Consider the following 24,768-nt stretch of genomic DNA (forward strand, 5'->3'; position numbering starts at 1 on the left):
CTGTATTTAGTATGTTTACAACTGCCCCGTTTGAGGAGTTTCTCATGAAATGACTGCTGGATGGCTGATTTCATTTAGCACCAATATCAATAATGAGAAGAGGAAGGTTGTGTGAAAAGTTTTGAATCATATCAATAATCTTAATTATTTGATCCTCGGACTTTACTTCAGAACTCGCAAATCACATCAGGTCATTTCCCATCAGAAATACGAGGGCCAGAGGTCACGGATTTTCCACTCAGACAGGAGGTGAAGCTTATATAACTCAAGCATGATTTTAGTGCTGTTCACCAGTATAAATAACTGCCAGGAGAAGACATTGCTTTCTGGAAAGCCATGGAGAAACTACAGATTCTGGTGGCCTTCGTTGTCTCACTTGGAGTAGCTTCAGGAGCTTCTGTAAGATTTGATTTACTCCATTTAATAATGTGAATTAGAATAATCAATACATAATAATAATCAAAGATGTCATGTATAGGAAAGTAAAACCAAAAAACAGGGAGTTTGGGAATTTTGAGGAACACATAAAATACAGATTTTATATGTAGCTTTTTCTCTCAAGATGTCAAACAAAAAAGTTTTTCTTTTAATGTTGCATCTCCTGATCACCTTGATTGTGATTGTTTCAAAATCTTGGTTGCACAGTATCAATTTCGAGCTGCTTTAAAATGACATAGTCCTGCTGCAGTTTTAGCAAATAAAGTCGATCTAATTCAACTACAGATATTTGCTCTGCTGACTTCATCAATATGTCTCCTTTTAAATACATGTACATGTATGTATGTATTTACTCCATTTCTCTTTTTTTTAATGCTAAAATAATTGTTTTTTAATTCCTGGGTCTCCAGCTGGGTGTGGTGCAGACAGAAGGAGGCCGTGTTCAGGGAGAAAATATCCCTACGGGTCTTTCCCGCTCTGTGGATGTTTTCAAAGGAGTTCCCTTTGCAGCCAAACCTGGACTCTTTGAGAAACCTAAACCTCACCCCGGCTGGGAAGGTTAGTGCAGAAAGCAAACTGAGCTCAATGTCTGACGGGATTATCTGCAAACAAAATAAATGTTTTTTGTCTTGTTTAATTTGTTTTGTTTGTTTTCAACCACAGGCATATTAAAGGCAACGAAGTATGCCCCGAGTTGTCTTCAGATCAACTTCAGTCAGACTTCCACAGATGGCAGTGAGGACTGCCTCTACCTTAACATCTGGGTTCCTCAGGGGGGACAGGGTAACTTTCATGCCTTGTGTGTAAGACGATGTCACACTAAATATTATCTATTCGTTAAACTAGAACCAAATGCTGGCTTCCCCAACAGTGTCGTCAAACCTTCCGGTCATGATTTGGTTACATGGAGGCGGCTTCCTGATCGGGAGTTCCATGGGATCAAACATCTTTGGCAAATACAGTTATGACGGGCAGGAGCTTGCAGACAGGGGCAATGTCATAGTGGTGTCAGTGGGATACCGTTTGGGAGTCGTAGGATTCCTCAGTACCGGGAATTCCGGCATACCTGGTGAGTAGAAAAATGATCAAAAACATTTTATATATTTTCTCGATTGTCTTCTTCTGCATTCATCCACAATGGTTACTGGGAGATTATAGAGAAAACGGGGTCATTATTATTATCATTATTATTTGTAAAGGAAGAAGAAGACTGTTATAAGGTTTGTTGAACAAATAAAAGTGGTATTGTCCTCCGTACTTCAATTTTACAGGTAATTATGGTCTGTGGGATCAGCACGAGTCTATCGCCTGGGTGCACAGGAACATCCACTCGTTTGGGGGAGACCCTGACAACATCACCCTCTTTGGAGAGTCTGCAGGTGGAGCTAGTGTCAGCTTTCAGGCAAGTAAACTAAAAAAACAAACAAAAAATGACAACAACATGGAAAAACAAAATGAATGTGTCATTATTTATCTTACACAATTTTTTGCTGATGCTACTCTGTTCATGCTGTCTGAAATAATTCAGTTCAGTTTTATTTGTAGAGCACCTTTACAATAACAAAACGTAACGTAACGTAGCGAAACAAAACGAAACAAAACGAAATGAAACGAAACACCAATAATAAAAATAATCTTAAAAGGCTGCTTTAGATTGTGAATAACTCTTCCTCAACTGATTTCACCTTGTGCAAATATAGCATTCTCAGTAGTATTTGAATCTCAAAGGAGTAACCTGAACCTGTAGCGAACAGCCACATTTAACACCTAAACATACAGTGTAAACATTTACTACAGAAAGACTATATGCAACCTCACTTGGAAAATGCATAAAAGTTAACTTAAATTATTATTATTTTTAATGTAAGATGCATTAGGTGTTTGATTTTCTTCTGAACGAGGTAATCCCTGACATGCCCGGCTGTTTGGGCCGCACTGAATTGGTGACACAACTCATCAGGGAAGCCTGTGAAGGGAAAGGAGACCTGACCATTCTCCGGCTAGACCTCACCAAATATATATGGCACCATAACTCACAAGCTTGTTGAGCTTCTGAACAACGTCATGTTACCTGTAAAGTCACGCTCCTTGTTCTGGGTTGTTACAATAAGAGTCACTGCTGGATCAGAGGCAATGGACTGGCACCGACTCAAGAAAGGCTTAAAATCAGGCGGAACCATTTCAGTCATCATGTTTGCTCTCGTCATGAAAATGATAGTCAAGTCAGAAGAGGTGGAGTGCAGAGGTAACTTGATAAGATCTGTAGTATGGCAGCGCCAACACGAGTCTTTAGAGATGACCTGACTGTCCTACCACATCCATGCCAGGCAGGAGTTGGAGCCTCCAAGGCCAGAACAAACTAAAGTACACAGTACCCATAAAAACAGTTGAAGCCATGGCGAGAAACATCTGCAGCTACCTGCATTCAATTCATATATGGCTTGGACTACCCTGGTCTTAGTAGCTCCATGGCACCAGCAACATATTGCAGCTCCCAATCAACAGCTTTGCCTAAGGGTTCAGAACACTGAAAGTGTACAGGGAATTCAAAGATCGAAAAGTGGAATCAGCTAGGAACCAGGGGCAACCGAGGTGGAAATGGAGGGCAGACAAAGTTCTGGAGGTGGCTGAGTCATGGCTGAGACAGGAGGCACTGGTGGGGTCCATAGCCACAGAGTGGCATGCATTGGTTACTCAGGGTGGACGGGGCCAAAGGCAAAAAGCAGGGAAGTCCCTCTGCAAAGTGTTCACGCTGCTGGGTTGAACTGGGGAGGCCAATGGGTATGGCTAAAATGTCTGCAAGTGAAACACAGAGTAGGAAGGTGGCTATGGATCAAGATGTCAGATCTGTGGACAAATGCAGCTGAAACACAATTGTTTTCCGATCAACCCCATTAGGGTCGCCTGGGAGACACCCAATGTCCCAAGGTTATATCACTGATGATGTAGACCAGCATATCTGTGAGATGTATCTTTCACCCAGCGTTTGATGCATCATTGTCCTCTGTGATAGTTGTTGAAGCATTTTACTAACCATTTATTATCAAGTCAGGGATAGTTTTCTGTAAAAAGTGGTGTTTTGCTTTTCTTTACTACATCTAAGACTGATATTCTGGGGAAAAAAACGTTTTATCAAAGTAAATTGTAATTGTAATAATGTGTCTTTGTATCTTATTTTCTGCGCAGACACTCACCCCCTACAACAAAGGCTTGTACAGGAGAGCCATTTCCCAGAGTGGCGTTGCCTTGTGCCCCTGGGCTCTCGTCACAAACCCTCGAAAGCGAGCCCTGGAGGTACAGTATGTCTGTTATCACTAGGAGAGCCACTAAGATAGTCCTGATTATTCATGGTGCGCTTCTCTTTGCAGTTTAAAAGCTTCAGTCATCCACTTACATATCAAGATTCAAACCGTTTCAGTGAAGTGCTCTGGCTTCAGCTTTATTTTACTTTGTGTGCGCAGGTTGCTGAAAAAGTCGGCTGCCCCACTGATGACAGCATGGTGGCCTGTCTGAGATCCAAAGATGCTAAAACTCTGACCATGGCTGGTCCCCTCCCCCAACCAGGCACCCCAGACTGTAAGCAATATTTTCTGTGCATCTGATTTTATGCTCAAACGATGTTGTTATCTCGAGGGGATAAAGAAAACAGACTTTAACAACAAACACTATAATTTGCTCATTGTAGATCCCAGCATGAACCAGATGTATATGTCCCCCGTTGTTGATGGAGACTTCCTCCCCGATCATCCCGCCAACTTGTTCAACAACGCGGCTGACATTGATTATCTCTCTGGTGTTAATAACATGGATGGACACATGTTCACCTGCCAGGACTTCCCTTCCTTTTTTGACAAGAACCATGAGACCCCTGTGTGAGGATGACTTGTGTGGTTTTGTGGCCTCTTTAAAAGTCATTGAATTGCTTTTCATTGGTGTCGAACTTCCCGTTGTTGTCATTATAGTGAGGAAGTCAAGACGCTTCTTGCTACTTTTACAAAAGACAAGGGACAAGCCGGAATGGAGCTCACCTTTGCTGAATATTCTTCCCACTGGGGATCATCACAAATCCGGGGCGCCACCAAAAAGACTGCCGTGGAGATTGAGACTGACTATGCTTTCTTGATTCCTGCACAGACAGCAATTTTCTTGCATGAAAATAATGCTCGGTAAGACTATTTAATACATTGGATTGTGAGAAAAACAGTTGTAACTTCTAAATCAGTTGAAATATAAAATCTAAAATGACTTAACATGCTGCGTTTTTTTAATTAATGCATACATTAATAATTAACATTATTTATATTGAATAAAGAATAAAATGATTATTTCACATAAAACCTACAAACACATTTGAAAAGGAGTGGAAGCAGAAACGTATTAAATCCCACCCCATTCTAGATCAATTATTAATAAATAAAAACTTATTTATTGGAAATGTTGTAAAATCATATCTTCTGGTCATAAAGGCTGTAGCCCTATACAGCTCTAGATCTAATCTAGCTTGTTCCTGCAGCATTGGTGGTCTGTCCCGGGCCTAATGTTGGTCTTATGGGGGTCTTCTGTGGGGTGGGGATACAGGGCATCCGGCACTATCCCGCCATTACGGACTTCTGATGTTGCAAAAGGAAAAACTGTTTTAACACTAAAAGGTCCCTAATCATGTTTTATTGCATGCCTCAGCTGTCCAACAGAACAACAACGAAAATATGTCTCTGCAGCAGACATTGTTACCAAAGTCTTCACTAAAGACTGTTGCATGTTGTTCCTTGACTTGACAGGACTGGCAGGACTTACTCGTACCTTCTCTCGGAGCAAAGCTCATTAGCTGGACCAGACAAACTATACTATGAATGGATGGGAGCCGATCACACAGATGACCTCCAGTATGTGTTTGGGAAACCCTTCACTACTCCCGGAATTTACACCGACCGGCAAAGAGACCTGTCCAGCTACTTCATTGCCTACTGGACCAACTTTGCTAAAACTGGGTAAAGACTTTCAGTTTGATCAGCTATTGGGATTATTCTACTAAATGAAAATACACACCAGTGAATGCATCTCCGAGTGTTTTCTTGCTTCTTCTATCCTCACAGAGACCCCAACCAAGGAAGCCTGCCTGTGCCTGTGGTTTGGCCTGAATTCAGCAGCAGCGGACAGCAGTTCCTGGACATCAACTCTAAGATGAACGAAAACTCCATCGGACAATATATGAGACTGCATTATGTTCACCTTTGGACGAAAGCCCTTCAGAGTCTGCCATCATACACTATGGCTCATCAGTGATGCATTTCAAGCATGAATTAAAAACTCTTAAAGAGTATAATTATGTGCAAAGCATTCTCTTTTTTTTTTTTTTTTTTTTTTTAAACCCTTTTAATATGGTACAATTTGTGAAAAAAAATGTAACCCTGTGGTTACGTTTTTTTCCATAACGTCCAAAACGTTTGTTAGGCGGGCCACAGGAAAACCCGTCCCGCCCTGTTCCGTCCCAGCACAAACAGGCGGTGGGTCCGCGGCTTATGTGTTGTACTGCTGCAGCGTTAAAATAGATTAAACAGTCAGACAAATCTTTTTGACACCCAAGAAAGCGAGCAGCCTTACTTCTTTAACGACTTCCTGTAGCTAATGGTGCTTTTCCACTGGCTCCTACTTAGCCTTACTGGACTTGACTCTATTCATTTTCCATTACAATAGTACCACTGCGGCATAGGCGGAGTCATCAGAGCTTTTCCCCGTCATGCACAAGTAATCACCCCCGATATGATGTGGCGCAATGTGTCAACTTTGATGCTGATCAGACCATGGTCAGGCAATTTCCATTGCACTTCCTGTTTCATGACGAGCATGGCCAGGACAACTCCCACAAATAGCGCTACGAGTGAGTCATCATTTGATTTTGATGAGTTCAGGACTCTGGTGCAATGTGTCAAGTTTGATGCCGATCAAGATAAGGTCTTTTACAATGCACTTCCTGTTCCATAGTGAATGTGGCCAATATCACAACCTCAAATGACGTTACGACTAAAAGTCATCATATGGTTGTGATGAGCGCCGGTCTCTGATGCAGTTTGTCAAGTTTGACACTGATCAAGTGTCGTTAAGGCCTTTTACACATCACTTCCTGTCATGACTGTCAAATTCATTATTTATAGATGCCCACAAGGGGGCGTAGACAGCCCACGACTGTACTGTCTGCAGATCACATGGCCTGCTGCTTTCCTCCTTACAAAAACCTGTCAGATGTGTTTTGTGTGTCTGTCTGCACCAACACACTTCATTGAAAGGAATTGTCCACATGAAGCCCCATGCTGGCCCGTTCTCTTAAATCAGGGAGAGACATAAATCCGGCTGGACTGTAGCTCTCTATGACCACAGAAAAAATTTTCTCCACAGCACAGTGATGGAAATGATTTTGGAGTTTCAGTGACCTCAGCTCAAGGTTCAGAAGCGGACAATGCTTCTAATAACTGAGCCCAACTAATAAGATGAAATGGTTTGTTCTGGTACAACTACAGGTCACAATGAATTCTCTGTTTGAGCAGTGAATTCATGCTGCTGCAGCAAGAACTGCTTTTTGAATTTTCATCTTCTTAAGTTCATCCATCCATCCTCCATACCGATTCATCAACCTGAGGTTGCAGGGGACAAGTTCATCGCCACATTATGGCTAAATTAAAGTAACCAATCAACTTCTAAATGCACGTTTTGTACTGGGAGAGGGAAGAAGAATTCAAACTGGGCACAGAAAACAAGCAAAGTCAAGAAAGAGTGGCCAATCTTGTCCAAATCTGTTCAGTCAGACCGCATTAACAGAAACAATGAATGAAATAATCCGCGAGAAGGTGTTCAACTGTTTCACACAGTTTGCATTAAGCTGTTGTCATCATAGAGAAGAAGTGATTTGTCTGGTTTACAAAATGTTCCACTCCATTATTGGTTGACACTAGATCCACTGTATGGACACATGTTTGTGGACACACATTCAAACCTATGCAGCAACATTAGTGTCACGAAAAGTCCTCAGAAATATTTGTATTTGATATAAATATTCTGACTTTTTATTAGATCTCATAGATAAAGGTAAACATTCTCTGTCTGTGAAAAAGTCATCATTCTGACATTAACCTCCTAATTCTGAGAAAGAATCCTAACTTTGAAAAGTAAGAGTTCTGTGAAATCTCTTGGATACAAAGAAAATTAAAAAAGTTACAAGGGCGAGAAAAAAAGAAAAGAAAAATTGCCACAACAAATGGAAAAAATTGCTAAAAGACCTTTAAAAAACGAGCTTGAAATTAAGAAAAATATATAACTGAATAAAGAGTTAAAACAGCTAAAAAGTCAAAATGGTGTAGATAAGTATGAAAAAGAAGGGTAAAACTAAATGAGGTGCTAAAACAGCAGAACCTGTAATGAAATGTTTTCTATCCGAAATTGTAATTGAAACTTCATAAATACAATATGAGAGTCACTTTTTGTAGGTGCTATATCAAAAGTATCAATGAAACTTTCAGAACTGTGTTAGTCTCATCTTAAGGTTTAACACGTTTTGCAGCTCCAGTCCTATTTGGTTTGACGGGAAAGTGGGGAAAATGCGTTCTTTTGCGCACAAAGGTTGCAGATTTCTGGTCTATACATACATATTCAAACAAAAAAAACAAAACAAAAAAAAACAAGCCCGGTTTAGTGTTTCAGCCTGCCGGGTGTGGCTTCAATACAGTTGCCTGGCTTCCACTGCGAGCGCGTAAATGCGCGCAGACGCTCCGCGAGACGCGCATACAGACGCGCAGACATGAGCGTGTTGAAGGCGGCTGCAGGAATCGGTCTCGGGGTCCTGGGCGCACAGCTTATCACGCCGCAGGACGCGCTGTGGAGGGCAACACTCTGCGTCCTCGCTGGAGTCGCCCTCCTGGCGGCGCGCTGGCTGTACCGGCTGCTCTTCTGCCCCCTGGAGATCCTCAAGTCACCGGATGATGTGGGGTACATCGCCCAGGGTGGCCGCAGCAGAGCGCAGGCGGCCAACGAGGTGCGCAGGAGGCGGAAGGTGGGAGAACTGCCTCCGGTCTACCCAAACGGCTGGTACCGGGTGCTGGACTCACACATGCTGCACAGGGGAGAGGTCAAAAATGTCTCCATTCTAGGTAGGATATTACTTTCAATTAACAAATGAAGCGCTCACCTTCAGGGCCGGTCCAGGACATCTTGGGGGCCCCAAGCAGCAGCGACGTGCGGTCAGGGGAGGCCGTGCCTCACCTGTCATCATGATAAAAAAGAAACAAAAAGTACATAAAATAAATATTAATGTTTTTCACTGATTTGTGTTAAAGATGCAAATCAGTGAAAAACATTCATATGAATTAAAGTATTTTGTGATCAAATACAGTGCAGTGGAGAGCTGTGCCTCACATCTGACTGCAATACAAACTGGGTCACATGAGGCGTGCCCTGTTCCTCGGCTTATCGCCAATAAGACATTTTCCAGAAATATTTGTCATACAGCATGACTCTGCAGTCTGTGTAATATTGTATATATTGTATATTGTATGTGTGAGAGAATTTTTCTGCTGATCCGTAAAATGAAGTATGAATATATATATATTTGTATATATGTGGATTGATGCTACTATAGCTGCAGTTGTTTGTTTCATTAGATAGATAGATAGATAGATAGATAGATAGATAGATAGATAGATAGATAGATAGATAGATAGATAGATAGATAGATAGATAGATAGATAGATAGATAGATAGATAGATAGATAGATAGATAGATAGATAGATAGATAGATAGATAGATAGATAGATAGATAGATAGATAGATAGATAGATAGATAGATAGACAGATAGATAGATAGATAAGAAAAGTCCAGAAAGAAAAAGATATAAGAATATAACATTAAGAATATAACATAATATCATCAATAATAATGTATACAATTTTGCTGAAAGCATTCCACGTAGACAAGTTGGCGCTGATGAGTAGCAGTGATTTAAAAATTATGTCAACTCCTACAATTCTGGACAGAAAGCACATGCGGCATGTGTTTCCATTTAGTATTTATATTGTATTCTGTCCTCAAAAGTTTTTTTTTTATTTTCATCTATTATTCATCCGACTGATAATAGGCCTCTGTTTGTCATGATTTATTCCAGGGTTTCACTGTGATTGAAAGATGTTGCCTGTGAAAGCAGAAAGTAAATCCCTCAGACAGCAAGAGATTAGAAGCGGTTATACACAAAGCTCCTGAATAAGTATAGTATTAAATCATGACGCGTGCAGCCGGACTCACCACTGTTTTCTCAACGTGTCTTGTCGGCTACTCAGGAGGTCACAGTGGGCTACCAGTGTTGTTGTTTCTGCTTTAAATAAACCGCACATTGCCACTCTGGAATAATAGTTTACCTTGACCGTGACCTTGTGCAATCAATGAAAGCTGATTGTTGATGAGAGAATTTACTGTCATTAGCAACGGTTCCCTGAGATTTTCTTTTGGTTTAGTGACATGGCATTGGAATTGAATATGGATTTGACTCAGAACTTCTCAGTGACACACTGAAGGTCATAATGCTCAATCCAGTTTATTTTGCTTTTAATTTTCAAATTCTAATGTGACCATCTGAATCCAGTGTGAACAGTATACTATTCTGAAATGACCAACATAAGCAGAAACCTTTTTTGTTTTCCTGTAAATATATCAGAACAAAGCAGCATAATCTGCTATTTCTTCTATTTTCAATGTCACCTTGACTGCTTTAGCCTTTTCTCCTGTTTCCCCGTATTTTAGTTTAGTTGTTTTAGCTCCTTTAGGTGTTTTAGACAGTTTCACCATTGTTAGCTGTCTAGTTTCGCGAGTTGAGTCTTTTTAGGTCATTCACTTACCTCAGCTGTTTTGACTGTTTTAACCATTCAAATGTCTTTCTCTATGTACCAAACATACATGTAGACGTGCGCCAATGGCTGTGACGAAAAAATGAATTCTGCCCATGTTGAATTTAACTCTCTATTTTCATTTCAAATCATTTTTTTCCACATTTGGATTTATCAATGATTAACTTTTTGAAGACTGCGGTCATGAATTATGAAAACCTTCACCAGCTGCTGTGAAAGGCACCAGTCATGAAACATATGTGACAAACGTTTTGTTGACAAGTTGTTGGAACATTTATTTATTCACATTCATCCCCTCTGACTGCATGATAAGACTCTTTCTTAAAGATTTTCCTATTTTTTTCCTCCCTTTTTTTAGTATATACTAACAGGACGTATTTCTACTGACCTTCCCAGTGTTTGCCAGCTCAACCAGTCTTGGCTGTTGCTATGACGAGAGGGCGCAGTTCATATTACAATGTTTTGTATATGTTTTGACTATATGTACATTCATCTCTACCACAATGTTTGTCAGGGGCCGGTTCTGCATCAGACTGCTTAGTAACGCTTTCTTCGTGAACAAAGACTCAAGCCACTCAGACAAGTTTCGACCTGCTTGTGTGATTGAAAGACGGAAGGAGACGTTTGAGACTCTTCTTGGGGTCCTTGTCCATATCTGTCTGGTTTGAAGCCGTCATACGCTGATATTCTCACAAAGGATGTCGCGGCACCTTAACCTATTTAAGGTGCTGCTCTGGTGAGGACTGGGGAACTGGTGAGGACGGGGGAACTGTTCCGTACGCATTCAGAGGCAACAATGATCCAGTTCAATGCGCAGTTTTCCTTTGGATATGTGGATCCATTTATTTGAAGTCTTCAGTCCAAAAGTTGATGCCTGTCATCAGTCACTCAGCCCACTACTGAGTCCCTCTAACACCATAAATGTTTCCTCCTACTGCCACTCTCCCTGACACGTCTCCCTGGCACGTTTCAAAACTGTGTCTGCTCCTATGTCCTGTATGGAATCACAGGAGTGCCAAAATTAAAAGGAAATATAAAGATAATCAATAATACAAAAAATATACAAAGGTAGTCATATTCTTTTTCTATCTTGTCTTTGCTTATTCCATTTTGTCAATGTTTTTCCTGTTTTGGACCAGTCTTTCTGTTCAGGGTGACTAGTCGATATCTGACCACACGATCAAGTGAAAACGCTTCATCTTCACATTTTCATTTCACAGATTTTGAAAACATGGAAAAGGCAGAAACGCTGAAATTGATGTCGTTAGCATGCCAGGTTACAAGTTGGGGCTGAATAATATGCTATAAACATTAATGAGAATACAGATTTGTACATACAGACAACCAAGTTGTATTGCTATTACAGGTGACTGTCCATCCATCCATCCATCCATCCATCCATTTTCTCCTGCTTATCCATTTCCGGGTCGCGGGGGTGGCAGTCTGACCACTGTCACCCAGATCACATTGCACCGATTAACAACCTTTCCTGCGGGTGGTGAGCCCACGGGAAGGTGGTGCCTGACGTGGGGTCACTACCTTGAGATTGCGAGTCTCATGCTCTACCAACTGAGCTAGCCGGGGTACAGGTGACTATATAACTATAAAACTATAAAACTATCAAATCCCAGGAGAATGTGAACAGGGAGTCATGACACTCTAGAGGCCAACATTGTCCATCTACTCGGGCATGTGCACTAGCAGCATTTCAGAAAAGTTGCATTTTGGGAGCCTTTTTTAAAAAGTTGCGTTTTCAGTGGCTTCGAGCATCATCAGCGTGTAAAGGGACACTCAAAACCTAACAAAAGTTTTCAGTTTTCTTCTAAACGGGGCCTGAGATCACAGTATGAATTGTGGTTCATTAATCCGGCTTTAAGCACCATTTGTTGGGTACAGGGGTTCTTTCCAGGGCCACAGCTCACCGGAAAGCCACATTTTCAATTAAAACTTTGGCTTCTTCCCGAGTTAATTAATCTTTATAACTAAAGAGATATGTTTTTTATTACTTTACAAAAGGAAATGTAATTCATTACAGTGTGAAATGCAAGAAGGAACAAGCATTTGCAAATGCGCTCAAATGAAATGAATCTTCAAGGATAACTCTTGAATTTGATAGAGAGTGAAAGACGAACAAACATCTACTCAGTAAAACAAGATGGCGGCTGGGAGACAAAGGGAGGAAATAATTTCCAGACGTCTATCCATCATTTGTTGGGTTTCTCTGTTAAAAGCACCTAGAAATGACTGTTGTATGTGGTGCTATATAAATAAAGTTGAATTGAATTGAATTGAATCTAGTTAGAAGTCATATTCCACTTTTCACCACCTGAAGTCAAAATCTAGCATTTGTTTAACACTGTTGTTACATGTTTTTTTGGGGGGGGGTTTGGGGAACTTCAGATCAGTCTACAGTTAAAACAACAAAATTCGTCCTACAGTCATTCATGTGCTTGTTCCATTGAGGATTCATTTACATGTCTTTATGGTGATTGACAGTCACCATTCGCTCTTTGAGCTTCATTAAAATGAGCTTCCTCACCACTAGTGCCTCTAAAGCGTCCCCCTCCTCCCCACGTCTCCGTGCTGTTTGATATGCGGCGGACCCAAAGCTTAAATGCAGCTCATGCTGACGCTCCACTCCTCGGTAATCAAATCGAAAATGCATTTTAAATTTTGTTATTCTCATCTGCTTTACGGGACTTGATCCCGTCTGTTTGATCTCTTCACAGAGTTTTTTTTTGCGTTTGAGTTGAAAACGCTTTCAAAGAGCGAGGGGCGCTTTCATGTGTCTGCTGCATCCCCTGACAACAAACCCACACACAAACAGCAGGTGAAAGGTTTTACACCTGAGAAATAGACATCCAACACCATAAAGCTGCACCTGCTCCTGCAGGAACATCCCGCATGTAGTCAGAACGATGGACGCCTTCATCTCCAACAAACGTTGCACGATTCTTCATTTAGCTTGAGAATCATTAAATAAGCAAATGTATAAAGAGTCTCAGAAATGTTGACTCCATGCATGGGTTTAGCGTTAAACAGAACGTGTGAAAGTACCTCTTAAACCTCCTTCTTATTGTCCTGCTTATTCCTGCTGAGTTGGTGCATAAATGAAATTAATGAGTGGATGTGTCTGTCAGAACTTTTAACCACTTAACCCAGAAACAATGGCGGTGATTGTTTTTTTGGCCCCAAAGAAGAAAGGTTAAAGGTCAGCGCTCACCTTGACTCCGTGTCACTCAGAACATCAAATCAAGCCAAACTAACAACCACATTAAGACGCTGAAAAAAAAAAAAATCGGAACATTGAAAGAAGTAAAGGATTTCTGAAGGGACAAGATTCAGAGAAACTTTTCTTTGTAGAGGTTAGGGAGGTGATGGGCCGCAGCTGTGGGTCACACCCTGAGCATGACCTTTAACCCCCAACTGCCCAGGCTGAGTCAGGAAGGAAATCTCATGTAAAAATATGTTCAATACCAAACATGTCGATCACATCCTCTGCTGTGTAAAATCCAGAAGGGAGCAGCTGAAACACATCACGTCACAGTTCAAGAAATATATACGCATTGTCGAATTGTGTATGTAACTGTAGTTTAATGAAGTTTTTCATCTCATGTTGGCTGGGAGTTGAAGCAGAGCTTTCTTGCCAATGAGGAGCGATTGTAAGACGTTGCCAGCAGAGTTAAACACTACATATTTGCTTTTTGCAATGCACGTGTTCTCTAGGAATCTCCGTAGAAAGTACTTTTTTTTTTTTTAATGCATCTCTTACATTCTTCTGTCTCTCACGTCTTCTTTTCCAGCACCCTGCACTCCCACCCTGACATTTCACTGTCCCACATTCTGTTGATCCGTATCACAATCTGGCTCTGGCTTGCTGTCTGCATCCTGCTGTGAGAGACTGCAGTGTTTCCCCGCCTAACTCAGCAGTAATCCAATTACATGATAGGATATTCTGCCAACTGTGTCGTTTCCCCTGAGTGGTGTGCTTGAGCTCTACTTCTCGCACTACTTTTAGTCCGGGCAGCATGGTGCTGTGTCACCCCTTACTTTAGATTTCTCTGAATTGTGCGGTGACCTGACTCAGCTCCGGTTGAGCTGCCTCAGCCGTCACTCTAGACCTCAGCTCACCAGATGGCACTAATCTGGGTGTAATCTGAGCTCTGCTAAAAGGGATTTGGCCATTTCTAATTCTGCTGCCCTCAAGTGTTATAACTCAAAAAGACATTGTGGCAGGTACCATGGCACATTATAATTTAGCTGCATTTTTTTTTTTTTTTCATTTTGCACAATTTGGAGATTAATGACTTGTACAGCTGGGTTTTATAGCTGTCTTGTACCTCTTTAATATGCATCTTCTTGAAATTGTGCAACTCTGTGGATATTGTATGTCTCTTTGGTCATGCCCAACAGATTCATACATCTGTAATGTTGATTGAAAGTAATAATCTCATACCTGAATTCACAATCAGGATTAAAGTTGGTGTGGCAGGGTTGATTGTCACATGTTTGGCAGTTTTTGATTTAGGTACACAATAACCTACATTAAAGGGGTCATATTACACAGCTTTTTAACACTTTCAGATGGATCTCGTTAGACCTAAAACATTGTATTCAAAATTTACTGACTCAAATCCAGCTTTTCATCAATTTGAATATTGGATCATACGAGCTGCATTCAGAATCTGCTGTGTCTGTGTGAACTGGACTGGCTCCGCCCAAACATGCCCATCTTAGGATGAGCAGGAAGTACTTCCTCTCCTGGTTCCATGTGCCGGAGCAGAGCGGCTTCATTGTGGGAGGGTCAAAGGGAGGGCCTACCTTGATTGGGATTGGCTAAACCCCCGATGACACGATATAGGGTTTGATTTCTGAGTTGCTCATTGGAGCAACACACTTTGTAAAAAATTAAACAAGCCAAGGAGAGAGATGACAGACTTTCTTCACTTCTGGGGCGTCATTCCAGGTATGGGGACACATGTTACTGTTGGAAAACCATTAGAAAGTGAATTTTGCATAATATGACCCCTTTAAAGATGTGAACGTATAAAAACAAGGGTGAATAATTCTGTTATTGTTGGGATGGGATAATGAACAGAAAAATTTGCGAAGGGACAATTTTTTTGAGGGGATCATTTATCTGTTGGAAAACCATTATAAAGTGAATTTTGCATAATACAACCCATGTAAAGGGATAAAATGACCCAGATTGAATGGGCACGATCGCCTCTATCGGTCTCTTTCTTTCTGTTGTTTGTTCAGCTCTAGTGGCTTTGTGGTCATTTTGCACCTCTGTGTGGCAGTTTCACATCTCTGAATTTTGAGTATCAGTGGTCATTTTGTGTGAATTTTCCTCTAACTAATACTCATGCGGACAGCTATTTGTTCTGTCTACATAAGTATTCAAGACCTTATTACTTCATCTCCATGTCCATGTACTCATGTTTACTGTATTGAATGTCCTAGGAGAGGAAGTGGCGGTGTTTCGGGGTGAGGATGGAAAGGCCTACGTGCTGGATGCCTACTGCCCCCACCTGGGCGCCAACCTGGCGGTGGGAGGACGGGTGTTCGGAAGCTGCATCGAGTGCCCATTCCACGGATGGCAGTTTCGAGGAAATGATGGAAAGTGTGTGAAGGTTCCCTACTCAGAGAAAGGTACAGAAGGCCGCTGATGTCCACTGAATAGAAATTGAATGCAGCAAAATATACATAGTTGTTGTATAATGTGGAGTCTTGATGAAAAAGCTTTTGAAAATAGCTATTTAAATTTGTAAAGATATTCTAAGTTTGGACCTTTAGCTTCTGTATCAAATGAAAGACCTTTCAAGGTCTTATTCTATTGTCTTGTTACTGTAATATTCATTCGTTTCTCTTGAATACACTCACCCAGAGGAACATGAATATTTAAAGAAAATCTACTGCAAATATGGACCTTTGTTTCTGTATAAAGTTGACAAGCCATCTGTCTCGAAGGTGTCACCAAAGGGAAAAGCCCACAGAAATGTTTCACGCTAGAAAAGAAGATAAAATCTGGATTTCATTTTCTTCTCCAGTGCCAGAGTTTGCCAAAGTGCGCTGCTGGACGAGCTGTGAAGTCAACAAGCAGATTCTAGTCTGGTTTCACTGTGACGGAGAAGGACCTCAGTGGAGCGTGCCCGAGCAGGGGGAGATTACACAGGGCGAGTGGGTTTACAGAGGCAGAACCGAGCATTTCATCAATGCTCACATACAGGTGGGAGCAATCAATCCACTTTCATTTCTGTTTCTTTCTAAATGCACTCAAAAAGAAAAAAAACCTTATTTTTAAAGAAACAACCTCTCCAGCTGAGATGGCTGCCTCTTACTCCAGCCATTAGGAGAGAACCCAGAGAATACAGAAAGCGTAAAGAAAAGCACAGGGAAGAACATGGGAAAGTAATCAACTCTGCACAGTTTGAAGGCAGCAGGATTTGCAGATCAGAGACTTTTAGCGCCACCCTGCAGCGATAGAAAGGAGAAAGAACATACTCAAGAATGAGAAAATACTGAATGAATAAATGTATGAAGTTGCAGGAGGATGGAAGCGATGATTATTAAGATTGCCCAGCAATCTAAACCTATAGCAGGATAACCCTCTAAAGCATGACTTTTTATTTTAAAATATAAAAAATATCGCCTATCACTGATCGAGAGCTTTGGGGTTTCTAATAATGTATCACAGACATTTAGGGTTATTACCTGAGGGCAACAATTTGCTACGATGATACGAGAGCGCCAAGGTTTTCAGTCCCACATTTCATATTGAGATGATGAAACACAAACAAGAGATAAATTACTGTAGTCTTACAGGCATGCAGATGTGTGTTACTCATATAACTTTGACCTCAGACTATCACTAGACCTTCTGGGGTTCACACTTCCTCCATCCTCCATCTGCATAATGTTGCACTGAGGCAACACGTGAAAAAAAACAACAACCCCTTTTTACTATATAAACAAAAAAAAAACATATTTGAAGCATCGCACGGGATTTTTGTTTTACAAGTTTGTGCATCTCTATATTTTCAATCAAATTATTTCTATTTGACAAGTTTCAATTATACTTTTTGCAATCACATGCAGCTTTTCTCTCTGAAAATGGTCCAAACCTCCGACAAAATCCTGTACCCAATTTAAACTCTGATTATCTTGGACAGAAACATATCCTGCCACATTTTAACAAGATATAAAGGCAAGAAATGGAACGGTGTCAGAGACAGAAATGTGGTTTACTCTCAGAATACCAGGCAATACTTTGCTGTGGAGCAGTGATTCCAACCCAGGGGGGCCCCGACCCTCACGGGAGACGCCACAGATTCATGGAGGCTCACGAAGCCTTCCTGATTTTCAGGGGTATAAAAATCAATTCTGTATCTTAAAAATAAGGTGAGTCAGGGTTGAATTCATTTATGTCACAAAACTACTCAGCTTTAGTGTTACTTCAGCATTATAAGTGTATTATTTATTAAAAAAACAAGTTACTATGCCATACGGTGGGCGACAGACTGGCGATCTGTCCAGGGTGTACCCGGCCCTCGTCCACAGTTAACGTTGATTGGCTTCAGCTTGCTGCAACCCTGCACAGTTTGAAGCAGTACAGAAGATAGATGGATGGCTAAATTACTATTTCAAAGTTTGAAAATAGTGGTGCCACTCACCAAACACCCTGGGATGGTGTGTTGACCCACAGAGTTTATTCTCAGAGAAAAGGAGCGCATCATTACAGAATATAACAAAGGAACTGTATTTTATGTCAATTAGTAGGACACCGAACGCCAAAATACTCCCAGTGTACGTCAAGCTCTGTACATTGCAGTCAGTATTGTGTGAGTGCATGGGGGACTAATGTGATAAAGCAGTTCAAGATCACTGAATCTATTTAAGTCACGTATATTTGCCTATTAGAACCCTTGAAATATTTGTAGAGTTGCGTATAAACACAGTGTCAAACATGCTGTCTAGCTTTTAACAATGGAGAGACTTATATGTTTTCTATGTAGGAGATTCCTGAAAATGGTGCCGACATTGCTCACCTGGCTCACCTGCACACCCCTGGCATGGTTAGCGGAGTCGATCTGCGCTACACCAACAACAAAACCTGGGACTTTGTGCGCCATGATTGGAAGGTAAAGTTTAAAAGTTGTTCTCAACTAATAATGCCATTCCTTCTGCAGCGTCAAAGCTTCTGTTAACCTAGACCAGAGATAAAGTTATCAAAGCAGCTGAAGCTCAGTTGATAGAGTGGATTGGAATCCCCAAAGACTGTTGTGCTTGAGCACCTTGGACCAGCCATGTTAAATCTATGTCTGCTCATTTGTAGTTTAGCCCTGGTGGGATTAGTGAGTGATCATTTAATCTAACATGTGCTTTCTTTCTCTATTTTTATTCAAGGCTCAGTGGGAACCAGAGTCAGCGCCCAACAAGCATTGTTCTCAGATGCTGGTCAAACATGCACTCACTGTGTTTGGATGTCACTGGTCTCTGCTGGATGTGCATGTGGTGGCCAGACAGGTGTGTAATAGAGGTGAAGGACATGTGCGATTCTCACCGAATTTTGATGTAATTACATCACGCAGTTTATTTATTTGATGTGAATATTTGCGCAAACCCCAGGAAATAATGTGACAAAAACAAACAAAAGTATTAAAGCTGCAAGCAGCCTTGATCGGGACCTCGCACTCTGACCTCTGGCCTGGCGGGGTCGGCCCAATCATGGCCTCTGGCCCATTTAGATATTGATCAAATATAAATTTTGAAGGTTTTAACAACAAAGGACTTTTATTTTGAAACGGAAAGGAAATCATCTTGTAAGTGGATAACCACTGTGCTGTCTGTGCTTCTTTAAAATGTTGCCTGGTGAGTTAAGCATGCTGCTTTTGTTTACCCTGAAACCATTAATCCCACGAGGCCATCAGCAGCACAGGCTATGGTTACACCAACGCAGGCAGGAGAGGGCATTCTGCTGCATTACTGGGCTTAACCAACTGGATTAATACATTTTTCTCAACAGTTTGTGTAAAGCACAATTTAACACGTGGTCTGCTTTTAGCAATTAAATCATTTGTTAAAGGAGCTTGTTGCTAAACCAAGCTGAAATTATAAATGCTAGTGAAAGCAAGTCATAAGTCACTCACTCAGGAATGAAGACACTTTTGAATAACACGAGTGTGACTATATTGAGTGTCAGCTGTCACACATTCCATGTTTTCCAGGTGGGGCCTGGCCTGGTGTTTCTACTGTTCGACCACAGCTTCCTGGGCCGAGGTGTGATCATGCATTGTGTGACTCCAGTGGAGCCTCTGCTGCAGTGTGTCTCTCACACCATCTTCTATCAGTCCAACATCCCTCCTGTGGTGCCCAAATTCATCCTCAAAGTCGAGTCCATTCATGTACTTACAAGCTCATTCGCTTCTATGAACTTTAGCGTATTATGTTAATTGAGAAATTATGAACGTGATGTGCGAATTACAGCTGCTTAGCTTTTCTTATGAAGATGACAACCTGTTTTTAGTCCCGTCTGCATTTATTTTTCAAATCGTCGTTCTTTAATTAATTCAGTTCTATTTATAAAAGCACAAATAACAACGTTGTCATTCAAGGGCTAACTATTCCACATGCGCATGATGGAAAGAAATAACTCTTTTAAGGGAGAAACTTTTGCAGAACCAGACTCAGAGGTGAAGACTCTCGGCTCGAATGAAAGAAAAGGATAGGAAAGACACAGATAGTATCAAACAAAGAAGTCGACATCAAATAGCAATTTAATCAGTTCAATGCAGAATTGAATGGGACCAGGAGGCTCAGATCACAAACTTCCAGTTCCGTTATTGAAAATCCTGCAAGAAGTCGTAACCTTCCAGCAGTGTTGACCCACAGCAGCTCCACTAGAAAATGTTCCAGGGTAGCCTGGACCAACCCTAACTGTGCGCTTAAAGAAATAGAAAAGTCTTGATTGTGCATAAATGAAACTGGGATCTGGTTCCACATGAGAGGAACCTTCAGGAGGGCAGATGATAACAAAGTGTTCTGCTGGGGAGATTTGGGACTAAACAGTTCTTTAGGGTATGATGGAGCCTGGATGTTAAGAGCTTTATAGATTAAACGATAAACTTATATTAATTCTATTCTAGATTTACCAGGAAGGGAATTACAATATTCTACTGTGAAAGTAACAAATGCAAGGATTTTAGAGACATTCTAGGTGAAAAGAGGCGGTTCTTATTAAATGTGAGGGTTGAAGGATAAGTGCTGGTCCCACTGCTTTGTGTTTTTGACAGATTATGTCCCATAAAGCATTTCTCTTTCTTATTTTGCGATCACGCTGATGTATTTCATCATTTCCTCCATCCAAATCCGTGGCATTAAGTTTCATATTGCAAACAAACGATACAGTTTTAAAGCAGATCGTGTTGAGCAGGTAACAAAATCTCATCACAGCTTTTTACTGACAAATATACATTGACATAGGGGTTTTTATGTTCCAACGCTGTTAAGACGGAAGAGACAAAATACTAAAAAAGAAACCATGGTTAACCCTTTGAACCCTGTGAATTTAAGCTTGCAAATGATAAACAGGAAATTAATCAATTTATGCAAGTGTAGTTGCAAGTTCACTGTTTGTATTTGCCACCTTCATACTTATAGAGCTGATTGGCGTTGCTACTAGAAATAGCTTCGCACACCAAAGGTGCAAATAGTCCTCATTATGCTTGATAATTAGCTGGCTGGTGAAGAAACACAGCCGCAAGGCTTTCAATAAAAAGGAAAAATATAATGAAACGGCTTAATACGCCAGATGAAAGTGCAATTCTCATGAAAACTTCCACTGTTAGAAAATTTAGTCGAAATTGGTTCATTAGCTGGAGTGACAAACTGTTTAATCAAACTCATGATGGAATCTGCTGCGTTCCTCCTTCAAAGCATTTAATCTTCATTTAAAGTCTGTTCATGTGCTGCGGAGGCCAGAAAATAAAAAAGTCACTCCAAAAGACACTTCAAGAGGAGGGAGTTTTCACTGAAATGCCAAACGTGATCAGCAGGCTGACTCACTGTGAAGTGACATTTAATCACCAGCAACCGTACACACAGAAGCCCCTGCTGATTAATTATTCATTTAATGCAACGAGACAGCACTCGTTGTTTATTTCCTCTTCCTGTTTGCAGGAATATGTGCTCTTCTTCCAGCCATATTGTATTTTAATAACTCTCAGGTGCTCGTTTGAATTCAATGAGAAAGAGAGTCGTGCAAAATTAATAAGATTTATATGTGAAACAATCCTTGAGCTGTATTAGAATAAATCAATATTCTAAGCTGCTGTTTTTTAGTTTTTTTTTTAATAGGTATGCTGATCCGGTACTGCAGGAGTACTTGTAAAGAGTCGCAACGTATATATGAGAAGATGAGCGATGTCAGCGGTTTGGAGCTTCTTTAATATTAATGAGAATGACAAAAGAAGGAGGAGACCGTCATTGGTACGAAACCAGCAACTTAATCAGCAGTAACATTTGGACCAGCAGAGTTAGCCCGATGTCGCTCATTAGTTTAACTGCTCAACACGTTACTTCAAGCTGTGCTCCACGCTAAAGTGTTTCGGGCTCACACACCAGCGATGCTACATGCTAAGCCTGATTAAAGTGCGACTGATTCTGATGAACGAGCCGGTATCTTGTTCTACAGTCTACAATACTCATAAGGCAGTGCGTAGAAAGACGCTATGCACTGCATAGCCTTTGCATATTATTTGCGTATGGAGTATGAATGAGGCTTTATGGCATTTAATAAGTACTCGTAACAGTATTTGCTATTGACAAGTAGCTAAAGGTGAGTGCTGAAACTTTAAAAAAAAGTGGTATCGGTGCATCCTTCGTTTTTGAAGGTTCTGTGATGTGACTTGGTGCTGTTTTTTGTGTCCAGTTTGAGCGCGACGTGATGATCTGGAACAACAAGAAGTACATCTCCAAGCCTCTGCTGGTGAAGGAGGACTCAGCCGTCCAGAAGCACCGGCGCTGGTACAGTCAGTTCTACAGCGAGAACAGCCCGCGGCTGCAGCACCAGCGCGACACTTTAGACTTCTGAGCACCCTGAGTGACAGAGGACCGCTTGTACGAAGAATGAGTCCCCTCGATGCCGACTGCACGACAAAGCAGGGAGCCCGTGATTCAGGTTTTGTGCATCACATTAGGGAAACTCCACTCAATATGGTGAGACTATGCAAAGTATGGACTATAGATAACTGTGCAACCTGCTTCTCTTGGTTTTGCCAACTTATGTAGTACAGTACAACCTTCAAGTCTCATACATGAGCCTGGTGTGTAACTGACTGTTTGAATGTAAAATTTGAGCGAACCAAAGCAAAAACACCAGAATTGCCTTGTTGGGTTATTTGGATAATGAAAGGCCAAACTGTTTTTTTTTTGTTTTTGTTTTTTCTGTACAATGTTGTGATGTTAAATTTGATTTACTGCAGGGAAAGGGGGATTCGCCCCCAATCTGGTGTACACATCCCCATCTCCGCTGATAAAATGTACCCCCACATTCCTCTGACAGTGATTGTGGCTACTTCACCAACAGACTGGATAAAACACATTCAATAATTGTACTTTAAACTCAAAGTTGTTGTTTTTTTCCAAAACAGGGTCTAAAACAAATGTGTCAAACATAAGGCCTGTGAGCGACAACCGGCACGCAAGAGCCTCTGATCCAGTCCGCCAAACCACCCAAAAATAAATATTGCAGAGAAAAACCAAATTTTTTAAACAAATGTATTAAGTGTAGCAGACACAACAAGACACTGAGATCCGAGCTGAGATATCAGCTACAGCTACAGAAGCCACAGACGTTTCACTGTGTTTTGCACCAGAATGTTTCAGAAGGTGTCTATGGCATAACTCCCTGCTCATATTCTCCTGGGACTTGGTAGTTTTATAGTTGAGGGTCACCCAGAATAGCAATTCTACTTCGTCGTCTGTTCATACTAATGACTGAATACTCGTCATTGTTAATGTTTAGAGCTTTTTGTTCCCTTTGTGCATGTGTGCGTGGTTTCATTACAACAGCAGCGCCGCCTCATTTCAGCCTTTATGCCATTTTCATAATGTTGCAGTGCAAAAGTGATGAGATTTCTCTTTTTAAAACGTAAATGGGTCCTAAACTTGACTTTGTTGGCAAAATCATACATTCAATACACTCAAATTAATTCATTTTTTTAGAGATAGAACTTTTAAATCAGGCAAATTTTACTTCAACACTTTTTATTACCGTTTTTTTTTTCTGATTTTCTCCATCTCACTGTACATACATCTTTAGCTTTAAATTGTATAATAGTGGAAACTTTATGGCTGCTATGTGTATTTTCTGTGTACATTTTCCTCCAGGCTGAGCTGAAAACGGGTTCTTTCTCTAGAAGATGTCTCACAATGCAATAGTTATGGATTATGCTGTGTTAAGAGATATTAATGAAGTCTTCCAGTCAGATGCCTTAAATCGATAAACTGTGCTCACCCTGCAGATAAAAAGGCAGGTATGTTTGTTTTTTGATTGGCATCTCAGATTCATCAAGCTTACAAGGAGATTCAATTCCAAGCAGTGTGCAATGACAAGTTAAATTGTAAACCATGTTTTGGGTTATCGTTAATCAATGACTATGTGAAACAAAACATTCAGTGAGTTTGTAGCAGATGGAGTCTAGAGCAACTATTATAACAGCAGAAATCGCTTTACAACTCACATTTGCAGTAAAATAATGCACTTGAGTGAGGCAAAACACTAAAGCAATTATAATGTTTGTATACAGTATATATATATACACACACACACACACACACACATATATATATATATATATATATCACAGCAGCCTTTTTTCAATTGATACTTAGTATTAACAGGTTAGCTGTGTTTGCTTTAGTTTTCCAAAGATATAGATCGGTTGTGTTGAGTGTAGCATACAGCAACTGAAATTTAACCAAATCTCTGGGCCCTCATTTTATCTAGTTCAACAAGTGGCAAGACAGTATTCCACCTGGCAACAGTTCCTAAGCAACCGTTGCTAGGCAGCAGTTGCTAAGCAACAGTTGCTGAGCAATGGTTCCCTTGAGAGTAATTTCAAGCATGCATAAAAGATAATAATGGTGATCGTGAGTGGATTGATGGAGCACTTTTCAAAAAAAATTCATGTTCAGGGTCTTTGGTCGGGGAGTCAGGTCACTCTGGAGGGTGCCATCTACTCACACACTCCCGTCCATACTCGGGACGGAACCTGAGCATTTCCACCAAAGTGTCGTTTTCACCCTTTTACGCAATGATGGAGCCAAATTGTTTTCAAAAGGTTCCGCCTTGGCAGCCATTTTTAAAAAGTCAGTGGCCCCCAGGCTGGTCGTGTAAACGGACATCCTAAATACAATAAAGGTTTTGAGTTTTAACTGTG

The 24,768-nt window shown here is 40.9% G+C and overlaps 2 protein-coding genes across 2 annotated transcripts; both read left to right on the top strand.

The window, feature by feature from the left end:
• Positions 1-332: 332 nt before the first annotated feature.
• LOC308117734 (bile salt-activated lipase-like) lies at positions 333-5,769 on the top strand. The gene is made up of 11 exons (XM_080476811.1): positions 333-399; positions 849-996; positions 1,102-1,221; positions 1,310-1,507; positions 1,710-1,840; positions 3,625-3,732; positions 3,900-4,014; positions 4,124-4,310; positions 4,401-4,604; positions 5,217-5,426; positions 5,532-5,769. Exons 1-11 carry the CDS (start codon positions 337-339, stop codon positions 5,719-5,721), a joined length of 1,674 nt encoding a protein of 557 aa, XP_080332937.1. The 5' UTR covers positions 333-336; the 3' UTR covers positions 5,722-5,769.
• Positions 5,770-8,170: 2,401 nt separating this feature from the next.
• On the top strand, positions 8,171-23,061 carry LOC308117738 (cholesterol 7-desaturase nvd). The gene is made up of 7 exons (XM_080476816.1): positions 8,171-8,576; positions 15,791-15,979; positions 16,378-16,556; positions 18,343-18,468; positions 18,734-18,853; positions 19,555-19,731; positions 22,257-23,061. Exons 1-7 carry the CDS (start codon positions 8,228-8,230, stop codon positions 22,416-22,418), a joined length of 1,302 nt encoding a protein of 433 aa, XP_080332942.1. The 5' UTR covers positions 8,171-8,227; the 3' UTR covers positions 22,419-23,061.
• Positions 23,062-24,768: the final 1,707 nt, after the last annotated feature.

Source organism: Lipophrys pholis (assembly GCF_963383615.2).
Source record: "Lipophrys pholis genome assembly, chromosome: 12".
Lineage (NCBI taxonomy): Eukaryota > Metazoa > Chordata > Actinopteri > Blenniiformes > Blenniidae > Lipophrys > Lipophrys pholis.